Source organism: Gobio gobio (genome assembly GCF_949357685.1).
Source record: "Gobio gobio genome assembly, chromosome: 10".
Taxonomy (NCBI): Eukaryota; Metazoa; Chordata; class Actinopteri; order Cypriniformes; family Gobionidae; genus Gobio; species Gobio gobio.
Genome location: NC_137116.1, coordinates 4,145,465 through 4,173,277, shown reverse-complemented (window position 1 = coordinate 4,173,277; position 27,813 = coordinate 4,145,465). Strand labels below are relative to the sequence as shown.

Here is a 27,813-nt window from a genome sequence, read left to right as displayed (position 1 = left end):
GCCATTTACCGTTCCCCTCCATTCATTCGGCTCAAGCACTTCTGCAGAGAGTGCAACAAGAGAACAGTTTAGAAGCAGTGTTGGGAATAAAGACACACGTGTTATGAAACTAATAATATAACTCATAACACTAATGACCAGGAAGGCCTGTTGTTGTCTCTGGAATAGTTCTGGAACTTCTGCTTCTGAATGGTCAGTCACATCATTCTTTGATCAAACTAAATATTTGGCCATTGTCCCGAATCTTCGGTATACTGGTCCTTTTTGTGTCTTCACAGACACGTTAAAATAACAAATTGACACCATTTTGGTACTCAAAACATTTAGATGTTATTAGTCAAACTAAAACTTTGATTAACTTTTCCTATTTAAAGAAAGGAAATGAAACCATTGCTCGAGAACAGAAAAGGACTGACACAAGACAGAGATCGAAGAGAGAGAACTTAAATAAGAGCATTGAAAGCTGAAATCATTCTTTAGAAATGTTGGCCCATATTGATAGGATAGTATCTTGGAGTTGATGGAGATTTGTGGGATGCACATCCAGGGCACGAAACTCCCGTTCCACCACATCCCAAAGATGCTCTATTGGGTTGAGATCTGGTGACTGTGGGGGCCATTTTAGTACAGTGAACTCATTGATTTTGTTCAAGAAACCAATTTGAAATGATTTGAGCTTTGTGACATGGTGCATTATCCTGCTGGAAGTAGCCATCAGAGGATGGGTACATGGTGGTCATAAAGGGATGGACATGGTCACAATGCTCAGGTAGGCTGTGGCATTTAAACGATGCCCAATTGGCACTAAGGGTTCACTAAGTGTGCCAAGAAAACATCCCCTACACCATTACACCACCACCACCACCAGCCTACACAGTGGTGACAAGGCATGATGGATCCATTTTCTCATTCTGTTTACGCCAAATTCTGACTCTACCATCTGAATGTGTCAACAGAAATCGAGACTCATCAGACCAGGCAACATTTTCCCAGTCTTCAACTGTCCAATTTTGGTGAGCTCGTGTAAATTGTAGCCTCTTTTTCCTATTTGTAGTGGAGATGAGTGGTACCCAGTGGGGTCTTCTGCTGTTGTAGCCCATCCGCCTCAAGGTTATGCGTGTTGTGGCTTCACAAATGCTTTGCTGCATACCTCGGTTGTAACGAGTGGTTATTTCAGTCAAAGTTGCTCTTCTATCAGATTGAATCAGTCGGCCCATTCTCCTCTGACCTCTAGCATCGATATTTTTCCCTTTTCACACCATTCTTTGTAAACCCTAGAAATGGTTGTGCGTGAAAATCCCAGTAACTGAGCAGATTGTGAAATACTCAGACTGGCCCGTCTGGCACCAACAACCATGCCACGCTCAAAATTGCTTAAATCCACTTTCTTTCCCATTCTGACATTCAGTTTGGAGTTCAGGAGATTGACCAGGACCACACCCCTAAATACATTGAAGCAACTGCCATGTGATTGGTTGATTAGATAATTGCATTAATGAGAAATTGAACAGGTGTTCCTAATAATCCTTTAGGTGAGTGTATATACGCCATTCATGGACTTACTGATTAGTATTAACACTATAAATTACTATACATTTTTTCACTTTTTTGAGGTGTACCATAAAGCTTACATGATAAAATGTTGGCAATGAGCATATAACTCCTTGTCATTTATTTAATTGCCAAAAGACGGTAAATTTCTTCCGGGTAAGAGGATCCACATCAGCTTTGGTGCCTACACTCTGTTGTTATTTATCATCATAATTGTCCCTGCGTTCTCATTGGTTTGCTGGCATATGCATATGTATCGATCAACCCCGAGTTCACTGGTCGCGAGCATTCCAAATGTTATTTCCTAGCAGAAGGTGGGAAAAAACTGAATTCCGAGTTGTCTGGAATGCAACATTCTGCGCACAAGCTTGTGTTTGGAAAGAAAAGTGTAGTGTGACCGACGCGAGAACATGTCCTTGATCTGCGATGAATCTTCACTCGAATGTCGAAATGAGACTGAAACACTGCAGCTGAGTGAATATTTCGAACGCTTCAATTAAACACTTTCCAATGTGACGTCACTGGGACCGGCTTTAAATACTCTTCATGAGCACTGGTTACATGGGTACCTGGTTTCACGTGATTTAACGTTAGGGCCCCTCAGAGGACCTTGTGAAGCTGGAAGTAGGGCGTTGCCTGCAAGGTGGGTGGCTTAGAAGAGGGCGCCTTAGATCATTTCCATATATAGACGCACCTAGACTCTTTACACTTCACATTTTACATGTCACATACAACAAAGTACTAAAAAGTACAACATTTTGGAAAATTTTTTTTGTGAGGTTATTATATTCACAAGCGTTTAAGGACAAAAAAGTGGATACAGGCAATTGAGACACTGAGAAGTACACCCACTAGAGGGGAACGTAATCAGCGACAGGAAATATAATATATAAAACTGACATTTGGATATTTGATTTAACTGACAAAATGTTTTCTGCACATATAGGCATACTGAGTGTACTGAGTGTCAGGATCCCAAAATTTACCCATTCTTCCTGCTGAAGCTTCACGTCTTATTGCCTGTATCCACTTTTGTCTCCTTAAACGCTTGTTTTTTTTGGGTCGACAGCTTATAAAAACGTATTTCTGTGTTTTTAAGCTTGTTTGCTGTACACCCTGTCACATAGCAGCTTTTAGACATTGTTCTGTTTTTGGTTATAAGTCAAATAAAATGACAAGGAGGCAGCCTCACGCAATGCAAAGTCAATGGAGAGCGTTGGATTGTCCCCCATATTTCTTTGATTTAGTGCGTTTATGTGATGCTAAAGCTCTGTGATATCTTCAGAGACATGATCATAAAGAAAATAATCATTATTCTGGCCATGGACTGATTTTTGTCATAACACTAAGGTTTCTGATTATTAATAGCAGTTATTCTAGTAATTATATTATATGTTTACTTTCCTATGCAAACAATATATTTTACGTTAATAAAATACCCATTAATTTATGTCTAATATCAGTATCGCTAAATTAGGAGTTTATGAACTCTTACGTATCCCAAAATAGGCTTGATTGATACCATGTCATCGATATTTATAAAAAAATTGATACTTTAGTATCATTTACTTTAATATTTTAGTATTTTAATATACTAATAAAATTAAGCATCTTTCTAATGAGCTACTCTAACTATATTTGAGTCAGTTTAGATAGTGTTATTTTTAATTACATGAGTATTGGATAGCATGCTTTGTGAGTGCCTGACTATACATCATCCATTGCTTAATTTTACAGTAAGACCTTTAATACTTATACCGTTTGGGCCAAGCATTCATCTAATGATATCTGAGCTGATTTTGAAATGTTCTTGGTTTTCTTTTCTAGTTATCTGGCTCTGAACACCAAATTATTCTTGAGCAAAGGTTAAATATAACGTAAAACATAATTTACCTAACTGCTATTGTTTTGAGCCAATATGAGTGAAACGTCCTCGTTGACCTGTTCTAGGTCTGAAATAAAAGCTGAGAGATGCGGTCGGGGGTGGGTTTTGTGCTCGCGTCCATTCCCAGGAATTATCTAAACCTTTGGGTTAGGGAGGAACTGAATAATGTGACAATAGTCCAATTTCAGTGAAAATGAATAGGCAATCTTGGGCAGCTGTAGAAGGCTAGTTCATTAAGAGTTATAGCTATATAAATAAATCCTTCTCTTTTACATACTCGCACACACATACCATTTGCCTCTTGTTAAACCATTTCACCATCAGCTCCAGATGTTCCAAACCCTGCCTGCTTTGGCTGCTTTAGAGCCCTGGATCCCGTTAACAATGGAAAAATAGTGAGAGAGGGAGAAAGACAAGCATAGAGGAGGACAGAGGCAGTGCCTAAACAATTCAAATATCTCACATCATTTCATTGCAATTAATAGTTCTAAACTTAAAGGGGTCCTATTATGTCCCTTTTTACAAGATGTAAAATAAGTCTTTGATATCCCCAGAGTGTGTATGTGAAATTTTAGCTCAAAATACCCAACAGATCATTTTTATAGCATGTTAAAAGTGTGAGCACAAATGCACCATTTTGTCTGTCCCTTTAAATGCAAATGAGCTGCTGCTCCCGGCCCCCTTTCAAGAAGAGGGTTGCATTACCTCATGCAGACATGCACTGAAAATGTTCAGCCTTTTATGTTCAAACTGGAGTAGAACAATGATGGAATATAAGAACTCAATAAGAAGTGACATGTAGAATGCAACAGGACGTTTCTGAATGGTTAGTTGATGAATTTATGTAGCTGATGTGGAGTTAACTATCTTCAAGTCATTGATTAGCATGTTCTGTCATGATAATCTATAAATCGCTGGTGTGGGAACTGTTGTAAGATGCCTTCAGAGCCAGAGAATATATGCAGCATGAAGGTAGAACAGGTATAGTTTAGTTTAATTACGATTATAACTTATGTTGTCATCTTGCTTTTATGACATGCTATTGCATTTGTGTTAGGCTATGTGCTGTATTGCAATAAATGTGAAAAGACGGATGTGACAGCTTGAGCAGACTCCGAAATGTGCTCTACTACAACAACTCTTCCTCTTCTCAACATGGCCTTTGTTGTGTATTCCCGGGGGTGGGGTTTATGTAAATTTTAGAGTTAGTGATGTCACTAACCCATGAAGAAGCTTGTTGCAGTCTCTACCAGCCATTTGTTGTAGTCCTTAAAAAGCTATTTCTGTAAAAGAAAATATCTCCCTTTGCTTTGAAATTTGCAGATGTTGTGTATGCTCAAACAGCAACACTAACTAAATAAGTGAAATCAAAATCAAGGAACCCTTTAAAATGAGATATAGTAGTTGTTGGAGTGGCACCTTTAAAGGGATTGTTCACCTAAAAATGAAAATTGTCATCATTTATTCACCCTCTATAGTTGTTCCAAACCTGTATAAGTTTCTTTCTTCTGTTGAAAACAAAAGAAGATATTTTGAATAATGTTTTTTTTTTTTCATAATATGTAAGTCAATGGCTACTGTTAACTGTTTTGTTACCAGGATTCTTTTGTTTCAGCTATAGTGGGTATTATTTGGACGGTCTTGGTCTTTCTTCAACTACAGCAATTATGTCCCAAGGGGGTCTGCTTTTATTTAAACAAACAGATTTTCATTTCATTTTTATTATTTTATTTTGTTGTTGTTATAGTAAAGTGTATTGCAAAATCTTTACTGTACTTTTGTTGCCTTTTAAATGCTTTTTTTGTGTATATGTATTATTTTACCCTTGTTCCAGAGCAATACTTTTACACCTAAATATTAAAATCCATTATTTGTATTAAGCAAAGTCAGTAATAAAACATAAAAAATCATTGCTATGCAACAAAAATATCCATATGCTATGGATGCTGTGTGTTTCACGCTGTGGAATATATTGTGGATTTTATAGCACTAATACAAATAAAATAATATAAAACAAAATCAAACCAAGTGTTTTTTTTGCAAGAATAATATAGACATAGTTATATATAGCAGACAGTACACTCACTTTTAAATCAAAATGTAACAGTATTTTTATTGAATGTAACAAAATTTTGTTTTAAGATATAAATTAAGACAAAAAGACCTGTGTGAACGTAAGAACTGACTTCATACATTCACTAAAATCACATTGCAGATGCCACTTAATTTGATAATTTGTTATCTATGAAATTTTAAAGTATTCAAGTGTGGCAAAAATGTGGCAATTGTACTTGACATACATTTAACATTTAGGTAAAATATGGCAACAATGATTATGTCAATTTAATAACTAATATAAAGTGCACACTATATTTTGAGATAGGTTTGATGGCAGGGCCTGGATGTTTATACAGCATTACCATGTAAAACATGATCATCTGGAAGCAATTTAATCGTGGGCAGAGTTATACATTAGAACAACAAGTACATCATTTGAACGATGGTCAATTGAATGGTCGTAGCTCTGCACTAGACATGGCATCATTGAAATAACATCTGGCACAGTGACAAATGCACTAATCAGAATTCCTTCATGAGGCAGTTATAATGGAACAAAAACATTATATGGCACCTATGTATTATGCTTTTATTTAATTTTTTTAACCTTTCATTTAGTGTGTAATATAGCTGTTTGTGCATGTAACCGCTCTAAAAAATGGAAATGGAAGTCCATGCCAAAGAGAGTTAATCTCTCCAACAGAAAACACCTGCCTGAAACAGATCATTTTTGCAGTCCTGTAGAAGGCTGCATTGATGATGTATTTTTCTAGGCCAAGACAAAACCTGTCACCATGTTTCTCATTTGCATAATGCCCACCTACTGGCTGCTTTGGCCAATGCTCAAAGAAACGCTTTAGACGCTTCAGATTCTAGAGAGCATTTGATTGAGCATCTGCAGAGCGATGTCATCAAATACATTGATCCATATGAGAAACTGTAAGTTTTGAATTCTGATATCTTGTAAATGTGAATTTTGTCATTGTTTTAGAGCACACTAGCTTATAGATAACAGCAAGGCTAACATATTCAACAGCCCAAAAACTTCAATTTTGATTTCATGGGGACTTTAATTAAAGCTACTTAAAGGGATAGTTAACCCAAAAATGAAAATTCTGTCATTAATTACTCATCTTCATGTCGTTCCAAACCCGTAAGACCTTCGTTCATCTTCGCAACACAAATTAAGATATTTTTGATGAAATCCTAGAGCTCTCTGACCCCTCCATAAACAGTAATTAGTAAAGACATCGTTAAAATCGCCCATGTGACTACATTGGTTCAATCTTAATTTTATGAAGCGACAAGAATACTTTTTGTGCACTAAAAACAAATAAAAGAAGGACTTTATTAAACAATTTCTTCTAGTCTGTGTCAGACTTTTATGCTGTTGACATAGTGTAAATTCTGCCATAGAACTAGGAAACGCTGCACTGTTTACACTGCATCAACAGCTGTCTGATATTTAACCTCAAAATAAAAACGTCTGGTCAGTAGTAAGAAGTATGTAACAAAAAGCAATTTATTAATTGTGGTGCTTCTAATTAAGTGATAAAAAGCAGTTGCAAATGCTGTACAAAATACACTCATCTTTGCACCAATATAGTTTTGCTATACCAAATTAAATGTAATATTTCATTAATTAAACTTACTTGTAAATTACTTTAACTTATTTGTCTTCCTCGACATACACTATATTGCCAAAAGTTTTGGGATGTCTGCCTTTACAACTTTAATGACATCCCATTCTTAATCCGTAGGGTTTAATATGGAGTTGGCCCACCCTTTGCTGCTATAACAGCTTCAACTCTTCTGGGAAGGCTTGCCACAAGGTCTAGGAGTGTTTTTATGGGAATTTTTGACCCTTCTTCTAGAAGCGCATTTGTGAGGTCAGGCACAGATGTTGCACGAGAAGACCTGGCTCGCAGTCTCCACTCTAATTCATCCCAGAGGTGTTCTATCGGGTTGAGGTCAGGATAGTCAAGTTCCTCTACACCAAACTCGCTCATCTATGTCTTTATGGACCTTGCTTTGTGCACTGGTGCGCAGTCATGTTGGAACAGGAAGGGGCCATCCCCAAACTGTTCCCACTAAGTTGGGAGCATGAAATTGTCCAAAATGTCTTGGCTTGCTGAAGCATTAAGAGTTCCTTTCACTGGAACTAAGGGGCCAAGCCCAACCCCTGAAAAACAACCCCACATCATAATCCCCCCTCCAGCAAACTTTACACTTGACACAATGCAGTCAGGCAAGTAACATTCTCCTGGCAACCGCCAAACCCAGACTCGTCTATCGGATTGCCAGACAGAGAAGCGTGATTTGTCACTCCAGAGAACACCTCTCCACTGCTCTAGAGTCCAGTGGCGGCGTGCTTTACACCACTGCATCTGACGCTTTGCATTGCACTTGGTGATGTAAGGCTTGGATGCAGCTGCTCGGCCATGGAAACCCATTCCATGAAGCTCTCTACACACTGTTCTTGAGCTAATATGAAGACCAGATGAAGTTTGTAGCTATTGACTCTGCAGAAAGTTGGCGACTTCTGCACACTGTGTGCCTCAGCATGCGCTGACCCTGCTCTGGGATTTAACATAGCCTACCACTTCGTGGCTGAGTTGCTGTTGTTCCCAACTGCTTCCACTTTGTAATAATACCACTAACAGTTGACCGTGGAATATTTACTAGTGAGGAAATTTCATGAATGGACTTATTGCACAGGTGACAACCTATTACGGTACCACGCTTGAATTCACTGAGCTCCTGAGACCGACCCATTCTTTCACAAATGTTTGTAGAAGCGTCTGCATGCCTATGTGCTTGATTTTATACACCTTTCGCCATGGAAGTGATTGGAACACCTGAATTCAATGATTTGGAGACCCTAGAGATTAAGAATGAAATGTTATTATTAAAGTTCATGTGCATGTATAGGCAGGCGTCCCAATACTTTTGGCAATATACGTAGTGTATATTTTGCAATATCAGGGAATATGAGATACTGAACACAATGCATGATGGGATGCATTTAGCCTCAAATACCGCTTCGGATTGCGTGGGTTTAGTGTGCATTAAAGGCACTGAGCTTTGCCGTTTTTAAGACCTGGGACAGTCTTGCGCATTTACTCTCAAGTGGTGGTATTTGGACAGGCCCAAGATCACATGAGCGGATCAGGGAATCACATGACATGAGCAAGAAAAATGACTATGACAAACTTCAAAATAAAAAGACAAGAAAACATGAATATGAAATCAAACCCAAACACAGACTTGACACTCTTTTAATAGGATTCTGCTTTGTCACCGGTTATTCAATTATTCAACTAAATTGTCAAAAGACTATTTTAAATAGAATAGTTGAAATAGTATTAGTTACATTAATGACTCTTTAAATAAATATTTATACGAATGATATCAAAAGTAATTTATACATTTTGTAATTTTTTAGCCTTAGGGGCTTCTTGACCCAGTTAGGAAGCCATCTTACCCCAATAGTCTTTGAATAATTTAGCAAATGTTTCTATTTCCATTAATAACACATTGGCTGATGCAGCATTATCCTTCACATTCTAAACTTATTTATAAATGTTACATCTTTTAAATATGTTATTATTTAAGAGTAAATGCACATTGTTCTTAAGGGGGGCATCCTCCCCTATATTACCTTATTTGAGGTATTGTAAGATTACAAATGTATACATTGTTATATCTAGGTTCCAATGTAAAATAATATAACTGAAAACATTATCTATATTTGTGTTTTACATTTTGAAGTAAACTTGAGGAAATTCTAAGGAGATTACGTCAGGCCGTGTAAGTGTTTTAGACATTAAGTATTTTGTCTTTATGCACTTCCTGACTATTTAACATGACAAGTTTAGAGCAATATTGTCTGAGTGATTGGATTAGCATCTATGCATTTGAATGACACTGTTATGCTGATTGAATTAGGACAGGTCACTCCGTTATGTCTAAGGTGTGTCTTTTACCTACACAACCTATGCATTCCTTTGTTTGAATGTCTCCTCCCCTGCTGTATAATCCCTCCTCCTGAAATGTAGATAAATTGCATTATTTTGTACTGTTAAGTTAGACTGAATATTAAAAGAATAACTTCTGTTTGATCCCGAAGTCTCCTGGTCTTCATCTTCTGAGTTTCCTACACTTTAGAAGATAAAAGTTCACAACAGTATTTAAGTTGAATTTCAAAGTCAGATTCCAATGTGAGGTTTCAATGCATTACTACTGTAATATGTAAGGATCTTGAAAGCTGATCTTTGGCTTAATTCAAAGTCAATGGAGTATTAACAGCTGGCATCACACTCATTCAGACAGCTGCTCCGGGAGGATGCTGGATACTTGAACGATTTCCCTCTGAGGAGGATAAAAATGTGTCAATGTAGTTTTTGAACTGCTGCTTTAAAAAAAATCCTATCTTATTCACACAGTTGTAAATCTCAAACTTTGGCTATTCTTCTCAGCGTGTGAATCTTTATTGCCCCCTTGATGTTCGACTGTAAGTGTCCAATTTGTCTGTTTCACCCTGCAGATCAGGAAGTGTGCAGCATCACTGGAATGAAATATATAACTTTGTGGAACATCTGGCCCATAAGTTCATAAGGTAGGCAAAGACAAAATGTGTGCGTGTGCATACTTTTTTCTACTATACTGTAAACTGTATATGTGGATGAAAAATTCCCTGAACAAACACCACCTCTCTAAAAACATGTTAAACTAAAGATATTTAGTGACTAGTTGCATCTATAATTTCTAGTTGGCTTGATAAAAGTTATGTAAATTAATGAATTGGTTACGCTTTATTTTGATAGTACACTTTAGCCATTCTACTAACTATAAGTAACTTTGCAATGTCAACTAACTCTCTGTATTACTAGACTGTAGTGGGCTGTTAGGTCAGGGTTTGTTGACATGTACTTGCAAAGTTACTTATAATGAGTAGAATGTCTGTTTGGGGAGCATCAAATTAAAGTGTCTACTATGACTAGTAGTTTGCATGTAGTACAAAGTTACTTAGTAGAATCAATGTCTAAAGTGGACCATTGAAATAAAGTGTTAACAAATATGCCTTGAAACCTATAATACACTATTTCAGTTATTTCAAAATAGTGGAAATCTCATTTTAATCAAACTACAGTTCATCTGAAATGTGTATATATTAGTCAAATATACATTATAATTTGTTATTGCATATAGCCCACAGTTGCGGATGTCCTTCATTGTATTCTCCGATCAGGGCAAGATTTTGATGCAGCTTACAGAAGACAGGTGAGTAAACTTTATCTTCGTTATTTACCTGTTTATCTCCAGCCGTTTGCACAAATGTATTGCAGTCTGGAAGGGTTTTTGACCATAGTATGAATTTGAGCCAACAGAAGTTTTACACTTCTGTTACCAATGAAGGCCAAATCTGTGAGAATCGATTGTGACAGTTAATGACCCACAAAGAGCGACAGATCGGCTGTGAACATTCCCTGGTCTTGGCGATCGTCTTCAATCCTCAAAACAGCACTTCTATGACTTCAGCATTCGGCTCACAAATACTTAAGAAATGTCACTTTTGTGGACTGCCAATGCCAAAAATGCTTTTCCATGAGTCCAGAGAAGTGTTGGTTTGTCAAAGATTGTCAGTGCAAATGAACATTATTCATGGTATAAATTGTGGTCAGTGTTCATTTCCTATTTGAAAAGGAATAATGATAAATTGAATATTTTTTTTTGGAAAACAAGATTTCGTTTTGATACTTCTTTTTTTGTTTGTAGTTTACAAATCAGTTTATGGCTTGAGTATAGAGTGGTGCAGGTAAGACGTCACTTTCTAGGCCAATCGGTAGGTAGCATCACGCTGGTTCCCTCGAAAAAAACCTAATAGGATTTTCCTATAGGCTTTTGGATTATCGCAAAAAACAAGCTCTGTGATCAACAAAAGTTATATGATACTTACACGTTTTATCCATCAAGATAATTTTCACAGCTAAGCACAACTTTGATGAATTTTGAAGCCTAAATGCAGTCGCCAGAAGTAAAAAGCTAAAGGTAGGCTATAAACAGGACTACACCACGGTCACTCAACTTCAACGTCACCATCGCTAAGCTTCAAACAACTCTTTCAGTTTTTATCTCAAAACATTTTCCCAGAAAGTTTGAGTTAAAGTAGTCATAAGAGCACAATTATGAGCATAATGAGGCTGTAAAAGCGGACTGAGTTTACTTGTTTGGCATAATGATGTTTAATATCCCCGACAGCCTCTGTAGTCCATTTAGCCACTTGTTTGCAACCGCCTTTGTCAAGACACGTAACCGCTTCAAAAAAGCACGAGTGGGGTAATACTGATGTAGTTTATGTCGTAGAATAAAATGTGAAAAGTGTCTTGAGGTTGTATTCGCCACACCTTACTTCAGGCATTTAATCAAAATCCTATTAAAAAAAAAACATTGAAGTGCTAAAATGCTAATTCGCGTCCGCGTTTTGGCCTACAAAGTGATGTAATACCTGCACCACTCTATTTCATTCTAAATGTGGGCGGTACTGATGCTACTGTCATTTGATTTGTCAAACAGCGCCATCTTCTGTGCATTTCATTCATAAAGAGTCAGCACGGCACTGGCAATGTTTTTAAACTTAAATAAAATATTGTCGCAGGCCATCACACTATGCATGCCATTATAAGCACAAATATTTTGCAGATAATTAGTGCTGCTGTCACTTGTCAGGCGTCAAATTTAATGTACCACGGCCATTTTTAACTTGTCGTAAAATGCTTTGTTTTACGAACACATTGGCGTATCGTTACAAAACTCTGTGTGTGTCTTCAACACCATGCCCTGAAGGTGCTCAAACTGTTTTGGGCAGCGCATTTCCAAAAATGCTAGTAACCATACCTTTTAATTAGCTTTGCCTATTGTAATGAAACTGGTCTTATTAGATCCCTTGGGTCATGCTGAGAACACAGATACCAACTTTGCCATAGTCGACCAAACTTCCTGTCCGCCATTTTGAATTTCTTTCAAAACCTACTTTTTCTAAATCCTCCTAGACCATTTGTCCGATTGTCCCCAAAATTGAATCGTATCACCTTCAGACCATGCTGGCAAAAAGTTATGGATTTCGTATTAATAGATAAAATGGTTTCAAACAAATTTGATGGCATGATGCCAAAACAACTTTTGAGGCTGTATCTCTGCAATGCTTTGGCATATTGACACCAAACTTGGCGTATGTCATTGTCATCTTACTACACCACATCAATTTCGTAACAGCGCCACTTATTGGTCAAAAGTGATAAACCATTCAATCAAATTACTAGTGTTTGTACTTTTTCAACCATTTTACCTAAAATGGTCTTAATATGTCTTGAATTGCTCATTGTTGCAGTTGGTCTGATGCTCCCAGTCATGTTGGCATGACTTATCATGTTCTTTGTGCTTGGCCCATTAATTGCTGCTTGCAGCTTTATTTATTATCAATGTTTATTAGTTTTTGCTGCTTAATATTTTTGTGGAAACGGTAATAATTTTTTTTCAAGATTCTTTGATGAATAGAAAGTTCAATGAACAGCACTTATTTTAAATATAACTTTTTTGCAACGTTATACATGTGTACTGTGACTTTAGATAATTGAATTGTTTTAAGGTGTCCTTGTTGTGTCTAATGTGTCCTAATAAATTAATAAAAATAAAAAAAACACCCTACCCCAAACTTTTGCGATTTTCACAAAAATATTAAGCAGCAAAACTTTTCAACATTGATAATAATAAAGACATGTTTCTTGAGCAGCACATCATCATATTAGAATGAAGACTGGAGTAATGATGCTGAAAATTCAGCTTTGATTACAGGAATAAATATCAAATTTAAAATACGTATATTCAAATAGAAAACTATTTTAGTAAAATTTCACAATATTACTGTTTCACAATATTATCTTTATTATGACAAACTTTTGGCGTATAGTGTTCTGTAATTTAATGATTTAATTATTAATTGGCCATGATGTATTTTTTGTCTCTCTTTCATTGTGTGCAAATGTCAGGGACCAAATTCGTAAGGGTTTGGAGGAACTCAAAAATGTCCGGCCAGGTGGAGACACTTTTATGCATGAAGGCATTCAGAGGGTGAGTGAGCAATTTTGGCTTGGAAGTACTTCCCATCCAGCTATGACAAATAGCTCTAACTAGTCTTTACAGAGGTTATGTTTGGCCTGTATTCAGACTGATGGACCTAAAAAAATAATAAATGTTTTTAAATGATGTTTCCAGTGGGCTAAATTTATTCCGTTGTTTCAGTGAAATAACCAGTCGCTGTGAATGTTGTTTGATCTGCCTGAGATTACAATATTTATGATGTTTTTCTTTGCTTTTTTTCTTACTACTAGGCAAGCGAACAGATTTACTATGGTAACTCTGAGGGTAGGTCAATTTAAAACACTATTTTGCTTAAAGAAAAAACTGTTTAGACCATTTTTTTTCTAATTGGTTTTATATAACTGACAGAAGATAGTTAAACTGGCTATAGTAGCAGGTAGACTATAGTGTTTCCATGCTAAAACCCAAAACACACCTTATACCGGTCAACCTTAACTAATTTAGCTGGTTTTGGCTGTTTCGATTCAGCACATTTACTGTTTATTCCCCTCATATTGTTCTTTTAGATATCAAAATAACTTGCTTGCTAGTTTCAGCATGTTGCATGTTCCTGCTCTAAAACAGTAAAAAAAAAATGATCCAAGTTACAAACGTGAAAAAACGTTGTGTCTCTGTGAAGGATACCGCACAGCCAGTGTCATCATCGCCCTCACAGACGGGGAACTGCATGAAGATCTCTTCTTTTACGCTGAGAGAGAGGTAAGAATGATGAAGGAAGGACTGTAGCTCTATTTGCTCAAGAAGTTAATGCTGGTTCTGATAGAAAGGGGTCAGAATACACAGTGCATCGCATTTTTTTTGCGTATGGGGCTGCATAGCCGCAGATCAGTCAGGGTGCCCATGCTGACCCCTGTCCACCGCCAAAAGCAGCAACAGTGGGCTCGTGAGCATCAGAACTGGACCACGGAGCAATGGAAGAAGGTGGCCTGGTCTGATGAATCACATTTTCTTTGACATCACGTGGATGGCCGGGTGCGTCTGCGTTGCTTATCTGGGGAACACATGGCACCAGGATGCACTATGGGAAGAAGGCAAGCCGGCGGAGGCTGTGTGATGCTTTGGGCAATGTTCTGCTGGGAAATCTTTGGTCTGGCCATCCATGTGGATGTTACTTTGACACGTGCCACCTACCTAAGCATTGTTGCTGACACCCTTTGTACACCCTTTCATGGAAACAATATTCCCTGGTGGCTGTGGCCTCTTTCAGCAGCATAATGCACTCTGCCACAAAGCAAACATTTTTCAGGAGTGGTTTGAGGAGCACAACAACGAGTTTGAGGTGGTGACTTGGCCTCCAAATTTCCCAGATCTCAATCCAATCGAGCATCTGTCAGTTGTGCTGAACAAACACGTCCGATCCACGGAGGCCCCACCTCGCAAACTTGCTTTAAAGTAAAGTGTTTGGCTGCCAAAACAGCCCTGACCCATCGAGGCATTCTTTAAGAATCTGCTGCTAAGATCTTGGTGCCAGATACCACAGCACACCTTCAGGGGTCTAGTGGAGTCCATGCCTCGATGGGTCAGGGCTGTAAAAGCAAAACACTTTACTTTTAAAGCATTTGCATGAATAAGAGCGTAAACATATAATGTAACTCTAGCCAAAGGATGACAGAAGAAATGGATGCTGCGTTAATTGCGTTAAATATTTTTAACGCGTTAAACTGAACAAATGAATTGCATGCGTTAACTCACTCATGCTCAAATCTTGATTAATCGCATCTAACATAAATGAAAATCGTTTAATCGCATCTAACATAAAAGTTAGTAAACAATGTGTTTGCAAACATATATGGTAAACTAACTTTGTACTTTAATGTCATTTCTATTGTAACGTGTATGTCATGTATTTTTACACATTAGAAATTACGAAGTTGCAGTTTAGTACATTTAAAATGTGTTCGCTTTAAATATTGAATAACACACTACAGTAAAAATTATAATCAAGTACTTTACATGTGCTTTAGTATGTTAGTTAACATAAGTGTACTTTTGAAGCATGACAAAAGTTTATTAATACAATGATTTCAAATGTATTTTAAAGTGAAACTTTTAATTTGACATTATTACAAAGTGCGCCTTTTAAAAGTGTACTTGTTTGGAAACATAGTCGTGATAGTGTACTCTCTTTAATTACACTCAAGTTGCGTTTTATGTGGCGTCATATGGAGTCATCATTGCCCCATATGAATCCATTCGCATACTGGGAATAAGATCACACTAGGGATGCAACAATACAGTTAGTCCACGGTTTGTTTTTTAACCACGGTTTTCGGTTCAGTTCTGATGGCTTGTCACAAGTGTTTTTTGTTATTCAGACAGGAACAGCAAGAGGTTAAGGAGAAATAATATTTTTTTTATTGCAATACTCTTTCTTTATTTTACTTAAAAGACTTGAAAAACCTTACTTAAACTTAAAACTTTACTTAAAAAAAACCCTTGATGTATAAATGTAAAAATAAAACACTACATAGACTTCACTATAAAATATACATTGATTCTTATTAAAGCTACTATTAAGGCTTTTCAGTCTTTTGTGGTTTTATTAACCCTCTGGGGTTCTTCATTTATGGGTCACACTAAGGACCTTCATAATATTCTCGCGCATGCGTCATGGAGGCATACTCGGAAGACAAGAAGAGGTTGAATAAAGTCGTTATTTTGATTTTTTTTTTGCGCACAAAAACTATTGTCGTCGCTTCGTAAAATTATTGTCGAGCCACTGTGGTGAGATGGACTTTGTAACGACGTTTTAAGTGCCTTTTATGGGTCTTGGGAGTGTAAATGTACTGAATGCCAATGGAGGCCTATCTGAAGCCTTTCTCAGCCATCAGCTTTCAACTAAAATATCTTCATTTGTGTTCAGAAGATGAACGGAGGTCTTATGGGTGTCGAAGGACATGAGGGTGAGTTTTGGGTGAACTAACCCTTTAAGCCTAGGCCTCATAAAAGCAATTTTTTAAATGAGATCGGTGCCATCCGGTGGACACATTGAGCATTTTTATCATGCTATAGCACATTTTTACCACTATAAAAACTATAAAAATCGTAACTTCATTGGAATGGTCTGAAACTTGGTGACTTTATTGGTACTTGGTATATGAACACCCCAAAAACAGGACAGGATTTGAAACGTCTTAAGTGGTCGTAAAAAAAATTGTCACACTCAGGACCTTCGGGTCAAAAATGACCCCCATAGGAAATAAATGGGAAATTGGCAAAAATATGAAAATACAGAGTATTTTTGTGCATACAATCTACAGATTAGCCAGGATGCAGAAAAAAGGACTCTACAATGAAGGCGTGAATCTCTAAAACATCCAGAGTGCAAAACAGACAAAAAAACTCACACACACACGCACACACAAATGAACGCGTGCCATTCCAAAAGCTAATTGTGTTTTTGTGTGTGTGTGAGTTTTTTTGTCTGTTTTGTTCAGTTCACTCAAAAATTAAAATTCTGTCATCGATTACTCGCGCTCAAGTTGGTTTAAACCTGAATAAAGTTCTTTCTTCTGTTGGACATAACATATATTTTGAAGAATGTTGGAAACCAAACTTGCTGGTCCCCATTGTAGGAAATAATAATATGGATTTCAATGGCTACCATCAACTGTCGGGTATTCAACTGTCTGTGTTCAACAGAAGAAATGAATACAGGTTTAACTAGGCTGCGATGCTGTCAATTTAAGACCTGCCCGCATCTAATATACAGACACGCCGATTTTACTTTCTCTTTATACATAACCGACTGTGTTTATGTAAACCTTGTGTGTATTTGACAGTATTAGCGCAGTAAGACTACTTAGTCCAGTAATCACGTGTTTGACAGGCTTTTAGTGCACGCGAATGAAATGTTTAACCGGCAAGGCTTTAAAACGCATACAAATGATGAACTTTCGTGATTGTGAATAACTATAGTGTTCTGTGAGTATAACTCTACCACTAACGTGCGATGTGAATGTATGTCGCGTTGTTCAGTATTGGGATGGAGGCAAATGATAATTATTTAAATGCTAAACCGGAAAAAAAAACGCAATTTACAAGCGCGTATTGAACTGTGAACGCCGTACCGAACGGTTCAATGTTAAATTGAGAATTTTGGCATCCCTAGATCACACATTTCTTTTTTTCTTCATCATCCTGTAACACAGAGGGTAACAATATTACAACCTATTAACGTATATGAACTATATATTTAGGTAAACAAATGAATAAAAAATAACAGCAAAACAGCCACACTCACTGGAATAATAAGTGTACTGTTCATCAGTTTTCCCATCCCCATGTTTTGACCCAATTTTCCTTTCAGCTTCAACCAACAAAGACGTTATTCAGCATCTCTAATGATTAGAATTACCCAGCGTCCTCATTGATGTTCAGCTTTGCCAGTCAGTGCCAAAAGCTTAAGCTCTAAATAAGGCAGTTTATGGCTAATAGATTGCAGGTGTCTGAAGTGTTTCTGCTCTTGTGTTTCCTTCAGGCTAATCGCTCTCGCAGCCTGGGTGCCTCTGTCTACTGCGTAGGGGTAAAGGATTTCAATGAGACTCAGGTGTGTGTGTGTGTTTAAGGTTTAAAACTAGATCTTGGCACTTATGCCATTTAAGTTTAATAAGGTTTCTGTAAATGATGCTTGGGGGTTTATATACTTGCACTTGTTTAAGCAAGTATATGTTTTCTAATTGATTTGTTCACTTTTCATAGCTGGCCAATATTGCTGACAGCAAAGATCATGTCTTCCCAGTAAATGACGGCTTTGAAGCTCTACAAGGTGTCATTGATTCGGTGAGTGTTGTAAATGTTTTAATACAGTAAATTGTATTCTTTATGAAAAAATTTATTACTGTGAGAAAATCATACTGTATTTGATCATTCTGGTAAAATATAGCCTATTATAGTAACAGAATTTTTTCAATTTTTTTTAACTTAATTTGTCAGAATTTCAGCTTTAAAAAAAAGTGGTTCAAAAATGACTCATCACTGAAGTTTGTAATTTTGGTAACCACTTTAATATTTTGGTATTTTATATCATATTTATATTAATATTTCTTATATATTTCATATATTATTTATATTATAAGTTTTACATTTTAATGAGGTGATTTTTTTACACGATCGTTCATTAATGCACTTTCTATGTATTACTTTTTGCCGAATTCAATCAATACTAACTGGACTATTGTCATAAATATCTGCCAGAACCTACAGTAGTATGTTATTTAAAATAGGCAGCGGCTATTTACACTAAGTTTAAATAGCACTAGATTCTATTTACAGTATGTAAAAATAGCTGAATTTTCTTTGCAATAGGAAATAAATAGTAGTTAGATGTTATTTACACTTATAATTAGTGGCAGATACTCTTTGCACCGCAGTGTTGTTGTACATTAAATGGTATGCAACACTAACATAGAGTTTATATTATATTTATTATAATTATTAAATGAATGCCGCCTTATTGGGACAATAAAACTCTCCCTATACCTACCCTTAACCGATAAACCCTTTTTAATTAAACACACATTAGACGCTTTATTTCCACTTTTCAAATATTTTCTCAATTTTTATTGAAAATAAATGCCTTTCCGATCTAATATGTGATGGGAAAAGGGAGAAGAGCGAGTTCGGCAAAAGGCAAATTCGATTTTCTTGCCACGTACTTTGCCCCTACACTATTGCTACTATCAACAATCCAGCATCTTCAGTAATTGTATCTGGCCTAAGCATCAGTGGGCGGAGGTAGTGTAAATAACCTTTGCCAACAGGGTGGGCTATTTGCACTCCATATAAGGATATTTAATGGCCATCACTGGAGAAAGATTTACCGCGGGGTCAGCAGGGTGTAAAGGTGATGATACATGGGGCAACTTTTTTGAGCAATGTTAGTGGGCAATGTTACAAAGCAATGTTGCTTGGCCACTTTCCCATTGGGAATGGGCAACAAATTTCTATCTGGATACTTTAGATCAGTCATGGGCCCTGTGTCTTACCTGGTTGCCCGTTGACGGCATCATCACCATGACAGGGCTATGCCAACAAGCCAAACCTTGACCCCTTGAGTAAAAATTACCCTAAAAACTGCCTCTTGATGAAAAACAACAGAAGTATTGAAGAAAAGAACACAGAACCGTACAATAACAAACAAGAATATTCATTGAGTCGCGTCGGAAGATAATGAATCGTCTCCAGTATCAGAATTCTAGCAAAGACCTGCCATGCCCTGCCTGGACCGCTTTGATCCCACGGTCTGCTGGAGTCTGCCCAAACACGATCAAAGCCTCTTCACCATGTCCTTTCTTTTTGCAATGAAAGCTAATGATTTATATTTCTTTAGCTCTGAAGGTGGAAGAAAAGAGGAGATATTTGGGTAAAGACTTGTCTCGCCCATGCAGAGGTTGACTGTTTCATGAGCCGAGACTGGGGTCAGTCCAGCCGGCCTCCATCTGCTCTCAATTAGCTGCATGCTGAAAGCTCTTGGCCGAAGCTCAGGAGAAGAGTGTCGTAAATCAGCAGGGACCTTGGGATCTGAAAGCATACTTCCATAGATGACAGAGGAAGGCGGTAGTCATGTAGATCAAAACAGTCTCGCCACACATAGGTGCTAGTGTGGCTGATGAAGGCTATTTCCAGGACGAGAGGAAAGAGACGGAGAAAGCAGATGTACATTTCAAAACAAAAACGCCACATGGGGATTGTCCTGTTGAGGCACTCGCAGGAGAGGTGTTGCTTCATTTGATTGGTGGATCCTTCAAGATAAAATAAGCTTATTCTGGAAAAGTCTTCTCTGCTGACTGTTTGTTTTATGAATTTAAGGACATGGAATTGAGTGGTCATTTAGTTTTACTAGGTCAGCTAACCTAGATGTTTACCTGCTAAATTTCTTTGTACTCGCCAGATCTTGAAGAAATCATGCATAGAGATTCTTGCTGCAGAACCTTCCAGTATCTGTGCTGGAGGTGAGTACAATTCTGTTCTGCTCAATAGATCAACTGTTTGAGCCACAGCTTCAAGGTTTGTTTAATAGTAGCGAACAATCCTCCAGACTAAAAGGTCTGATTTAGTTTGATCAAAAAGTGAGGTTTGTTGGTGTTTCAAAACAACACACTTAAACTACACACATTTAACCAAGTGGATTTATATAATACATTACTTGGTAATACTTTGATAGTCTTCCATAGACATTATACTAACTATAAGTAACTTTGCAACTACATGTCAACTAACTCTCATTAGAGTTTTAGTAGACCATCTGCGTAATATCTGCTAACACTTTATTTTAATGCTCCCCAACAGACATTCTACTGACTATAAGTAACTTTGCAACTACATGTCAACGTAGGGGCTGTTTACAGAGCACCATTTTCAACTAAAAACTGAAAACTTTTCTTTGGCCTTTCATTTACACAAAAGTTTCAATTTGTGAAAAACATTGACGACATGCGCATGCATGTTACGTGTTCAGTCTATAAGCGTGTAGTGTTTCTATATATAAAGTGACATCACCAACTACTGGCCTGACAGCAGTATACAGCGTTTTTAGTCGTTTTCCGTGTGAACGGGGTCTGTACACGAAAAGTACATCTTTGTCGTGTAGGCCTAAACCCTCATTCTACTAACCCTAACCTAACAGGGTAACACTTTAGTTTAGGGTCCAATTCTCACTATGAACTAGTTGCTTATTAGCATGCATACTACTAGGATATTGTCTGTTTATTAGTATTTATAAAGCACATATTAATGGCTTATTCTGCATGACCTTATTCTACATCCCTTAATCCTACCCAATACCTAAACGTAACAACTACCTTACTAACTATTAATAAGTGGTAAGTAGGTGTTTATTGAAGCGAATGTCGTAGTTAATAGTTAGTTAATAGTGAGAATTGGACCCTAATCTAAAGTGTGACTCCTTACACTTTACTAATGCTCAAAATGAGTGTTAGTTAGCTAGACATGTAGTTGTAAAGTTACTTCATCAGTAGAATGTGTGTTGGGGAGCATCAAAATACAGTAGAATGTCTACCATTACTGAAATATGCTAATAAGGAGGCTGAAAAGGCACTTAAATTAAATTTAACAAATGTAATAATATATAAATGCATAATATTTAGTAGTAAGAACAAAACATTTCCCCAGGCAGTTTTTGCAACAGCTTCTTACAAACTCTACACTATTAACTGCACCCTAGAGCCGATTCTAAACATTTCATTGGCCGTGTCAATCACAATAATGTTTGCCTACACCCAACCCTGATCCCTAAACCTACCCGTCACTGTAAACCCAGCCAATGACAGTGGTTGCAGGGCGGGATTTCTGGGGAAACAGTTCACGCCTATTAACAATATTCAACAGACCTTTTTTTTGCTTGTATATTTTAACTAAAGTTTTGCTAATGTGACCACACCTTAAAGCAAAATATTGATGATGCTATCATATATTATGCTTTACGCCAAAAATGTCTTCCTCCTTTAGAAAATAAATCTTAAAATATATCTTGTATTGATGGATCTGATAAGTGTCTTTCAAAATATGCTACATCATTTAACATTGTTATGTTTTAACTTCCTGTTTTATAGAGTCATTCCAAGTTGTTGTTAGAGGAAATGGATTTCTTCATGCTAGAAATGTGGACAAGGTTCTTTGTAGCTTCCGAATAAATGACACCCTCACCAGAAGTAAGTACAATGCATTTCTGGCAATTATGTATTCACCCTCATATCGTTTCAAAATTGTATGGTGTTATTTTTTCCATGGAACACAAAATTCATTCTTTAAAGAATCATTTCACATAAGTACGGTTCATAGAGTACAGTTCACCACAAACTGTCAAGCTACAAAAAGACACCAAAGAAGCACCATAAACATAGTGTACAATATGTAATTTATGTGGTTAAAGGGTTCACCCAAAAGATTATCCCATAATTTACACACCCTCAAGCCATCCTGTATATGACTTTCTTCTTTAAGTCAAACACAATCAGAGTTATATAAAAAATATCCTGGCTCTTACAAGCTTTCTAATGGGAGTGAATGGTAACTGAGATTTTGAAGCCCAAAAAAGCGCATCCATCCATCCATCCATCCATCATAAAAGTAATCCAAATGGCTCCAGGGGGGTAATAAAGGCCTTCTGAAGTGAAGCCATGTGTTTTTGTAAGAAAAATAGCCATATTTATAACTTTGAACTATAATCACTGGCTTCCGGTAACGGCCGTACGCGAGTCGAGTTCCGGCGAAAGAGTGACCTCTGACCGATGCATGTCAGTAATATCAACCGTCATTGGTTTTCGTAAAGTGCCATTGTAACACAGTTCTTTGTTCAGGGAAGAAGGAGACGGGAACCGGCGAACTTTTAAAGACACTTTAATCAAATAAACAAACAAGCTGAAAGTAAAAGCGGCGGCCCCTCACGGACGACTGCCGCACACACACATAGCAAAACGTAAACAAGACAATGTATAGTCCAGGTCTGGTCCTCTCTCGTTCTTCACCGGTGTCGCTCATCCTTATATGCCTCCGGGTGTGCTAAGCCCGTTTCTCTACTCCCTCTTCACCGCCGACTGCAAGCCTGTGTATGGATCTAATTCTATCGTCAAGTTTGCGGACGACACAACGGTGATTGGTCTCAACAGCAACAACGATGAGACTGCCTATAGGGAGGAGATCCAGCACCTGACCACATGGTGCACATAACCTGCTCCTCAACACCACCAAAACGAAGGAGCTCATCGTGGACTTCAGGAAGGAGTCAAGAGGCACACACGACACCATCCACATCATGGCTGTTGAACGTGTCTCCAGTTTCAAGTTCCTGGGGATCCACATCTCGGCGGACATGTCGTGGACGACCAACACCTCCAGCCTGGTCAAGAAGGCTCACCAGCGCCTCTTCTTCCTGAGGACACTGAGGAAGAATCAGCTCTCCTCGGCCATCCTGGTGAACTTCTATCGCTGCGCAATAGAAAGCATCCTGACCAACTGTGTTGCAGTGTATTATGGGAGCTGCTCTGTTGCGGAGCGCAAGGCACTGCAGCGGGTGGTGAAAACTGCCCAGCGCATCACAGGGACTCCACTAACTGCCATCGAGCACATCCAGAGGAAACGCTGCCTGCATCGAGCTCGCAGCATCCTCAAGGACTCCTCTCACCCAGCCCACAGACTGTTTTCTCTCCTGCCCTCCGGCAGGCGTTTCAGGATCCACCGGACCAGGACCAGCAGACTAAAGAACAGTTTTTTCCCCAGAGCTGTCTCTTTACTGAACTCAAACCTCCGCTGATCCACTTCCCTCATATACTGATAACTCTCCTACCTCACATCCGCCTTCACTTTGTTATTTGCACTACCGACTGTTTATTACAGTCACAACTGTTTACTTATTCATTTTGCACTACCATACCTTAACTGTATTATGCTCATTTGCACTGCCGACTGTTATTTATAGTACCAACTGTTTACATTTGCATTTTGCACCGTACTTCTAACTGTAATATGCAATCACTTTCCACTGCACTTTTACACTTTTTTTTTTTTCGGATAGCTTCTGTCCATAATTTATTGCACCACCTTAATCCACTGCCATATTCCTCATTTTAGCCTAACATATCATTGTATACCTCTATCTGTAAAATTATGTTTATAGTAATAGCCATCTGTATATTATATTATATTCATAGTACATATCCACCTGTAAATTCTGTTTATAGTAATAACCATATGTATATTATTCACTGTACATATTCACCTGTAAATTCTGTTTATAGTAATAACCATCTCTCTATTTATAGATATATTTATATATACTCAGTACATATCCATGACCTGCACTTATGCAAACGTTGTATATCCTGCACTTGCTGCTATTGCACTTCTGGTTAGACCTAAACTGCATTTCGTTGCCTTGTACTTGTACTTGTGTAATGACAATAAAGTTTAATCTAATCTAATCTAATCTAATCTCCCTCACTCGAGGACTCGGTGTGCCTCGCAGGTGACGGTTATTCTCAATCACACACCGGTCTCGCTCGCTCCTCCCACGTCTCTCGCTCGCAATCCTCGCCACAGCCATATTTAGTTCGAGAGCTGTTAGTGAAGACTAATAGTGATTTAAGTTTCGGTCTGTTTTTTCCTCAAAGCTATCTATCTGGCTTCAAAAGACTTCAAATATAGCACCCAAGTAATATGGACTAAATTTTTTTTGTGTGTCGTGTTGTTGTGTGTTTGTTTGTTTTTGCTGATTGTATGGATTAATGAAACAAATTGCCCCTTGGGGATAATAAAGTTGACCTAGGCCATGTCTACACTAATACGTTTTCTTTTGAAAAGGCATCTTTATCTCTCCGTTTTGGCCGTCCGTTCACACTGAGACGGCGTTTTAAGTCAATGAAAACGTAGCTTTTTGAAAACGCTCTCCAAAAAATGTGTAAACGATGGCGATGTTTAGTCATGTGACGCATATTGTACCAATAGATTTGTATGTTTATACCGCTATTGTGCCAGTTATGTACTATTCACTTTCACACAGTTGCTAAAATATGTTACTTTACGCACTTCATATCACAGTCCTGCAAGGATGACAGAAAATGTACTCACATTTTGCTGTCCTGTGGCAAAACAGGAGTGGAGTTGTGTTTTAGACCAAACATAATAATGGTTGACCAAGTGCGACCTGGACGCATCAGTGAATGTGAGATATTTTGCTAAATAAAATGATCCTGCCAGAAGAATTGTGTGATAACGTTATGATGCCTGTATCATCTCAGTGAGCTTTTATGAAGTTTTATGCATGCGCAGTCAGTTGAATTTTGCGTTTACTGACGTTTCAGTGTGGATGAGAAACTTTTGGAAAACGTTAGTGTGAACATAGAGCGTTTTGAAACGAAAACTCAGTTTTCAAATCTATCCGGATTACTGTAGACGTAGCCCTAAACTAACCTAATTTATGTCCCTGTTTACACCTGGTATTAAGATGCATTTTGGTCTATTGGATCACAAGTGGATGACACTAAAACAGGTGTAAACGGGGTCTGAAACTTTTTGAGTTTGTCCACTTTCGACCACTTCCAGAGGTAGACGAAAGTGCATTCGACCGGATTACTTTCGTAATGTGTAATGTGTTCAAACAGCCACAAAAGACCGCCTAATCTCTGCCTACTGACCTAATGCGTAAACATTATCTGAAGCGCGCTAGCCAGACGGGATCTAAACTTTGACTGCTGGAGACCCAAGTTTGGTTTGAAGGCGAAATATGTACCAATCACAATGTTCCCTCACCATTCCTGATTTATAACACACACTTAGTGTTCGGCTGGTTTTGCGGCTGTCAGAGCAGAAAGAAAGCTGCTGCTCTGTGTGTTTTTCCATCGTCTCCGGGCGCGTTCATATATCAATTGAGCGAGATTATTTTATCCATTAGATTGAAAGATCTGAAAAAGGCCATACAGCCCACACATAGACCCTCCCCTCAAAGAAATCAGGACAGGAGTGGTTGAAAGTGGACAAAGGAGACTGATTTAAACACCAGGTGTAAACAGGAACGTCTCCCTCATCTACTTGTCCTTTTTGAAGCTCTTTGGTAACGTTTTGAACAGTTGTTTGGTAGAAAAGATGTTTTCTGTTTCACAGAAAAAAGAAAGCCATACAGGTATGGAATGACTTGAGTTATCATTTTTGGATGAACTATTCCTTTAAGCCGACAATTCTGAATTGGTCTTGTATTACAAAGAACATGTATGCTGAACACATCACTGGCTCAATAAAGACTATTAAACGGGGGTTAAATGTTATGTGGGATGACAGCAGTCTTATATAAGACATTTCCGTGACTTCCTTGCGTAATTACCATATGGTTGGAATGATTTGAGTCAGAATCTATAAAACCTTTTGATTAGCTATCATTTTTCCACCGAACGCAGCAGACTAATTTTCATAGTAACCCTGGAACGACAGAGCTTGCCAAGACAAATGCCAGTCCCAATTGTTTTTTGGCTAATAGCAGTTTTTAAAGGTTATATTAGGAGTTTTACAGGATGGATTCCTGCCAACTGAAGGAGATATAAGAAAGATACGCTGCCACACAAGAGGCAAACAGAGTTGGCAAAGCCCGTCAGGCAAATGTCAGCTCGACCCCTTGCAGTTTTTACTGTAGGTCTCGCTTTAAACAGGATATGCGTCCTTTCTTGCACACTATAGTGTTGCAGAGCCATAGTCATAGGCACAATGAAATTAACTCTTTCCCAGCCAGTGTTTTTCAAAAAAGTTGCCAGCTCCAGCATTTGATTATTTTCACAAAAGTTTCATGGCCCCTAGAATATTTAGTTGAATGAATATCTGAACATCCAATACATCAAAAGAAAGAACAGACCCTCTGTTTTTAAGCAAAAAAAACTGTTTTATTCTAGCTTTTATGCATTCATTTGAATGCAGGTAAGTTTAATAAAAAAAGCAACATTCTGAGCAAAAAGCTGAGAAAAGTTGTGTTTTTGTCAAAGATTATGCTCATATGGGATTCAGAACGATGATCAAACCACAGAATGGTGTAGATCGAGTCCATCAACACCCCCACAGCTTCACAGTCCTATGGCTCGTCCTGGATAGTCATTTCATTCTGTAACATGAAGCAGTTTTGATTTATATGCTGTTTAATGTTGAGTCTCGCGTTATTTTACATATGCATCTGCTTGCATATGATATCACTTGTTTCTGCTTCTTCTTCTCATGTGTTCGGATCAGGAGATTCAGTACTCTTTCAGAAGATGTCATAGCGCCCCCCTACTGTATAACAGTGAAAACTGAATGCTGGAAAATTCAGTCAATGGCAGGGAAAGAGTTAAACTAGTATGCTAGCAGAAGTATTCTATGGCTGTGAATCTCAATTGATTTTTGCTTCAGGATTCAGACATTACATAGACCCTTTTCACATTTCTGGGTTTCTCAGAGTGGAAGTGGTAATAGTTGGGTTAACTTTTATAGCGGTGAATGAGAGTACACATTAAATTCATTTTTTTGTGTCCCCATTTGCTCAAATACCAAAAGACAAACTCTGAAAACTGATTTCAAAACTTTCAAAAAGAGGGAAAAAATAGAGTGATATTGATAACGGCAGTGAAAAGAGAGAAATATGTTAATTTTTACCATCACTCCCATTGACGCTGTATTAGAAACAC

At 37.8% G+C, this 27,813-nt stretch overlaps 1 protein-coding gene across 1 annotated transcript in view; it reads left to right on the top strand.

Annotated features, from left to right (window-relative positions):
- The window catches only part of antxr1a (ANTXR cell adhesion molecule 1a), an 89,529-nt gene that overhangs the window by 3,965 nt on the left and 57,751 nt on the right, over window positions 1–27,813 (top strand). The window contains exons 2-10 of the mRNA XM_079827732.1: window positions 10,041–10,112; window positions 10,706–10,777; window positions 13,543–13,624; window positions 13,885–13,918; window positions 14,274–14,353; window positions 18,135–18,203; window positions 18,356–18,436; window positions 20,547–20,607; window positions 22,228–22,326. Coding sequence (XP_079683858.1) covers window positions 10,041–10,112; window positions 10,706–10,777; window positions 13,543–13,624; window positions 13,885–13,918; window positions 14,274–14,353; window positions 18,135–18,203; window positions 18,356–18,436; window positions 20,547–20,607; window positions 22,228–22,326 — 650 coding nt within the window. The remainder of the gene's footprint in view (window positions 1–10,040; window positions 10,113–10,705; window positions 10,778–13,542; window positions 13,625–13,884; window positions 13,919–14,273; window positions 14,354–18,134; window positions 18,204–18,355; window positions 18,437–20,546; window positions 20,608–22,227; window positions 22,327–27,813) is intronic.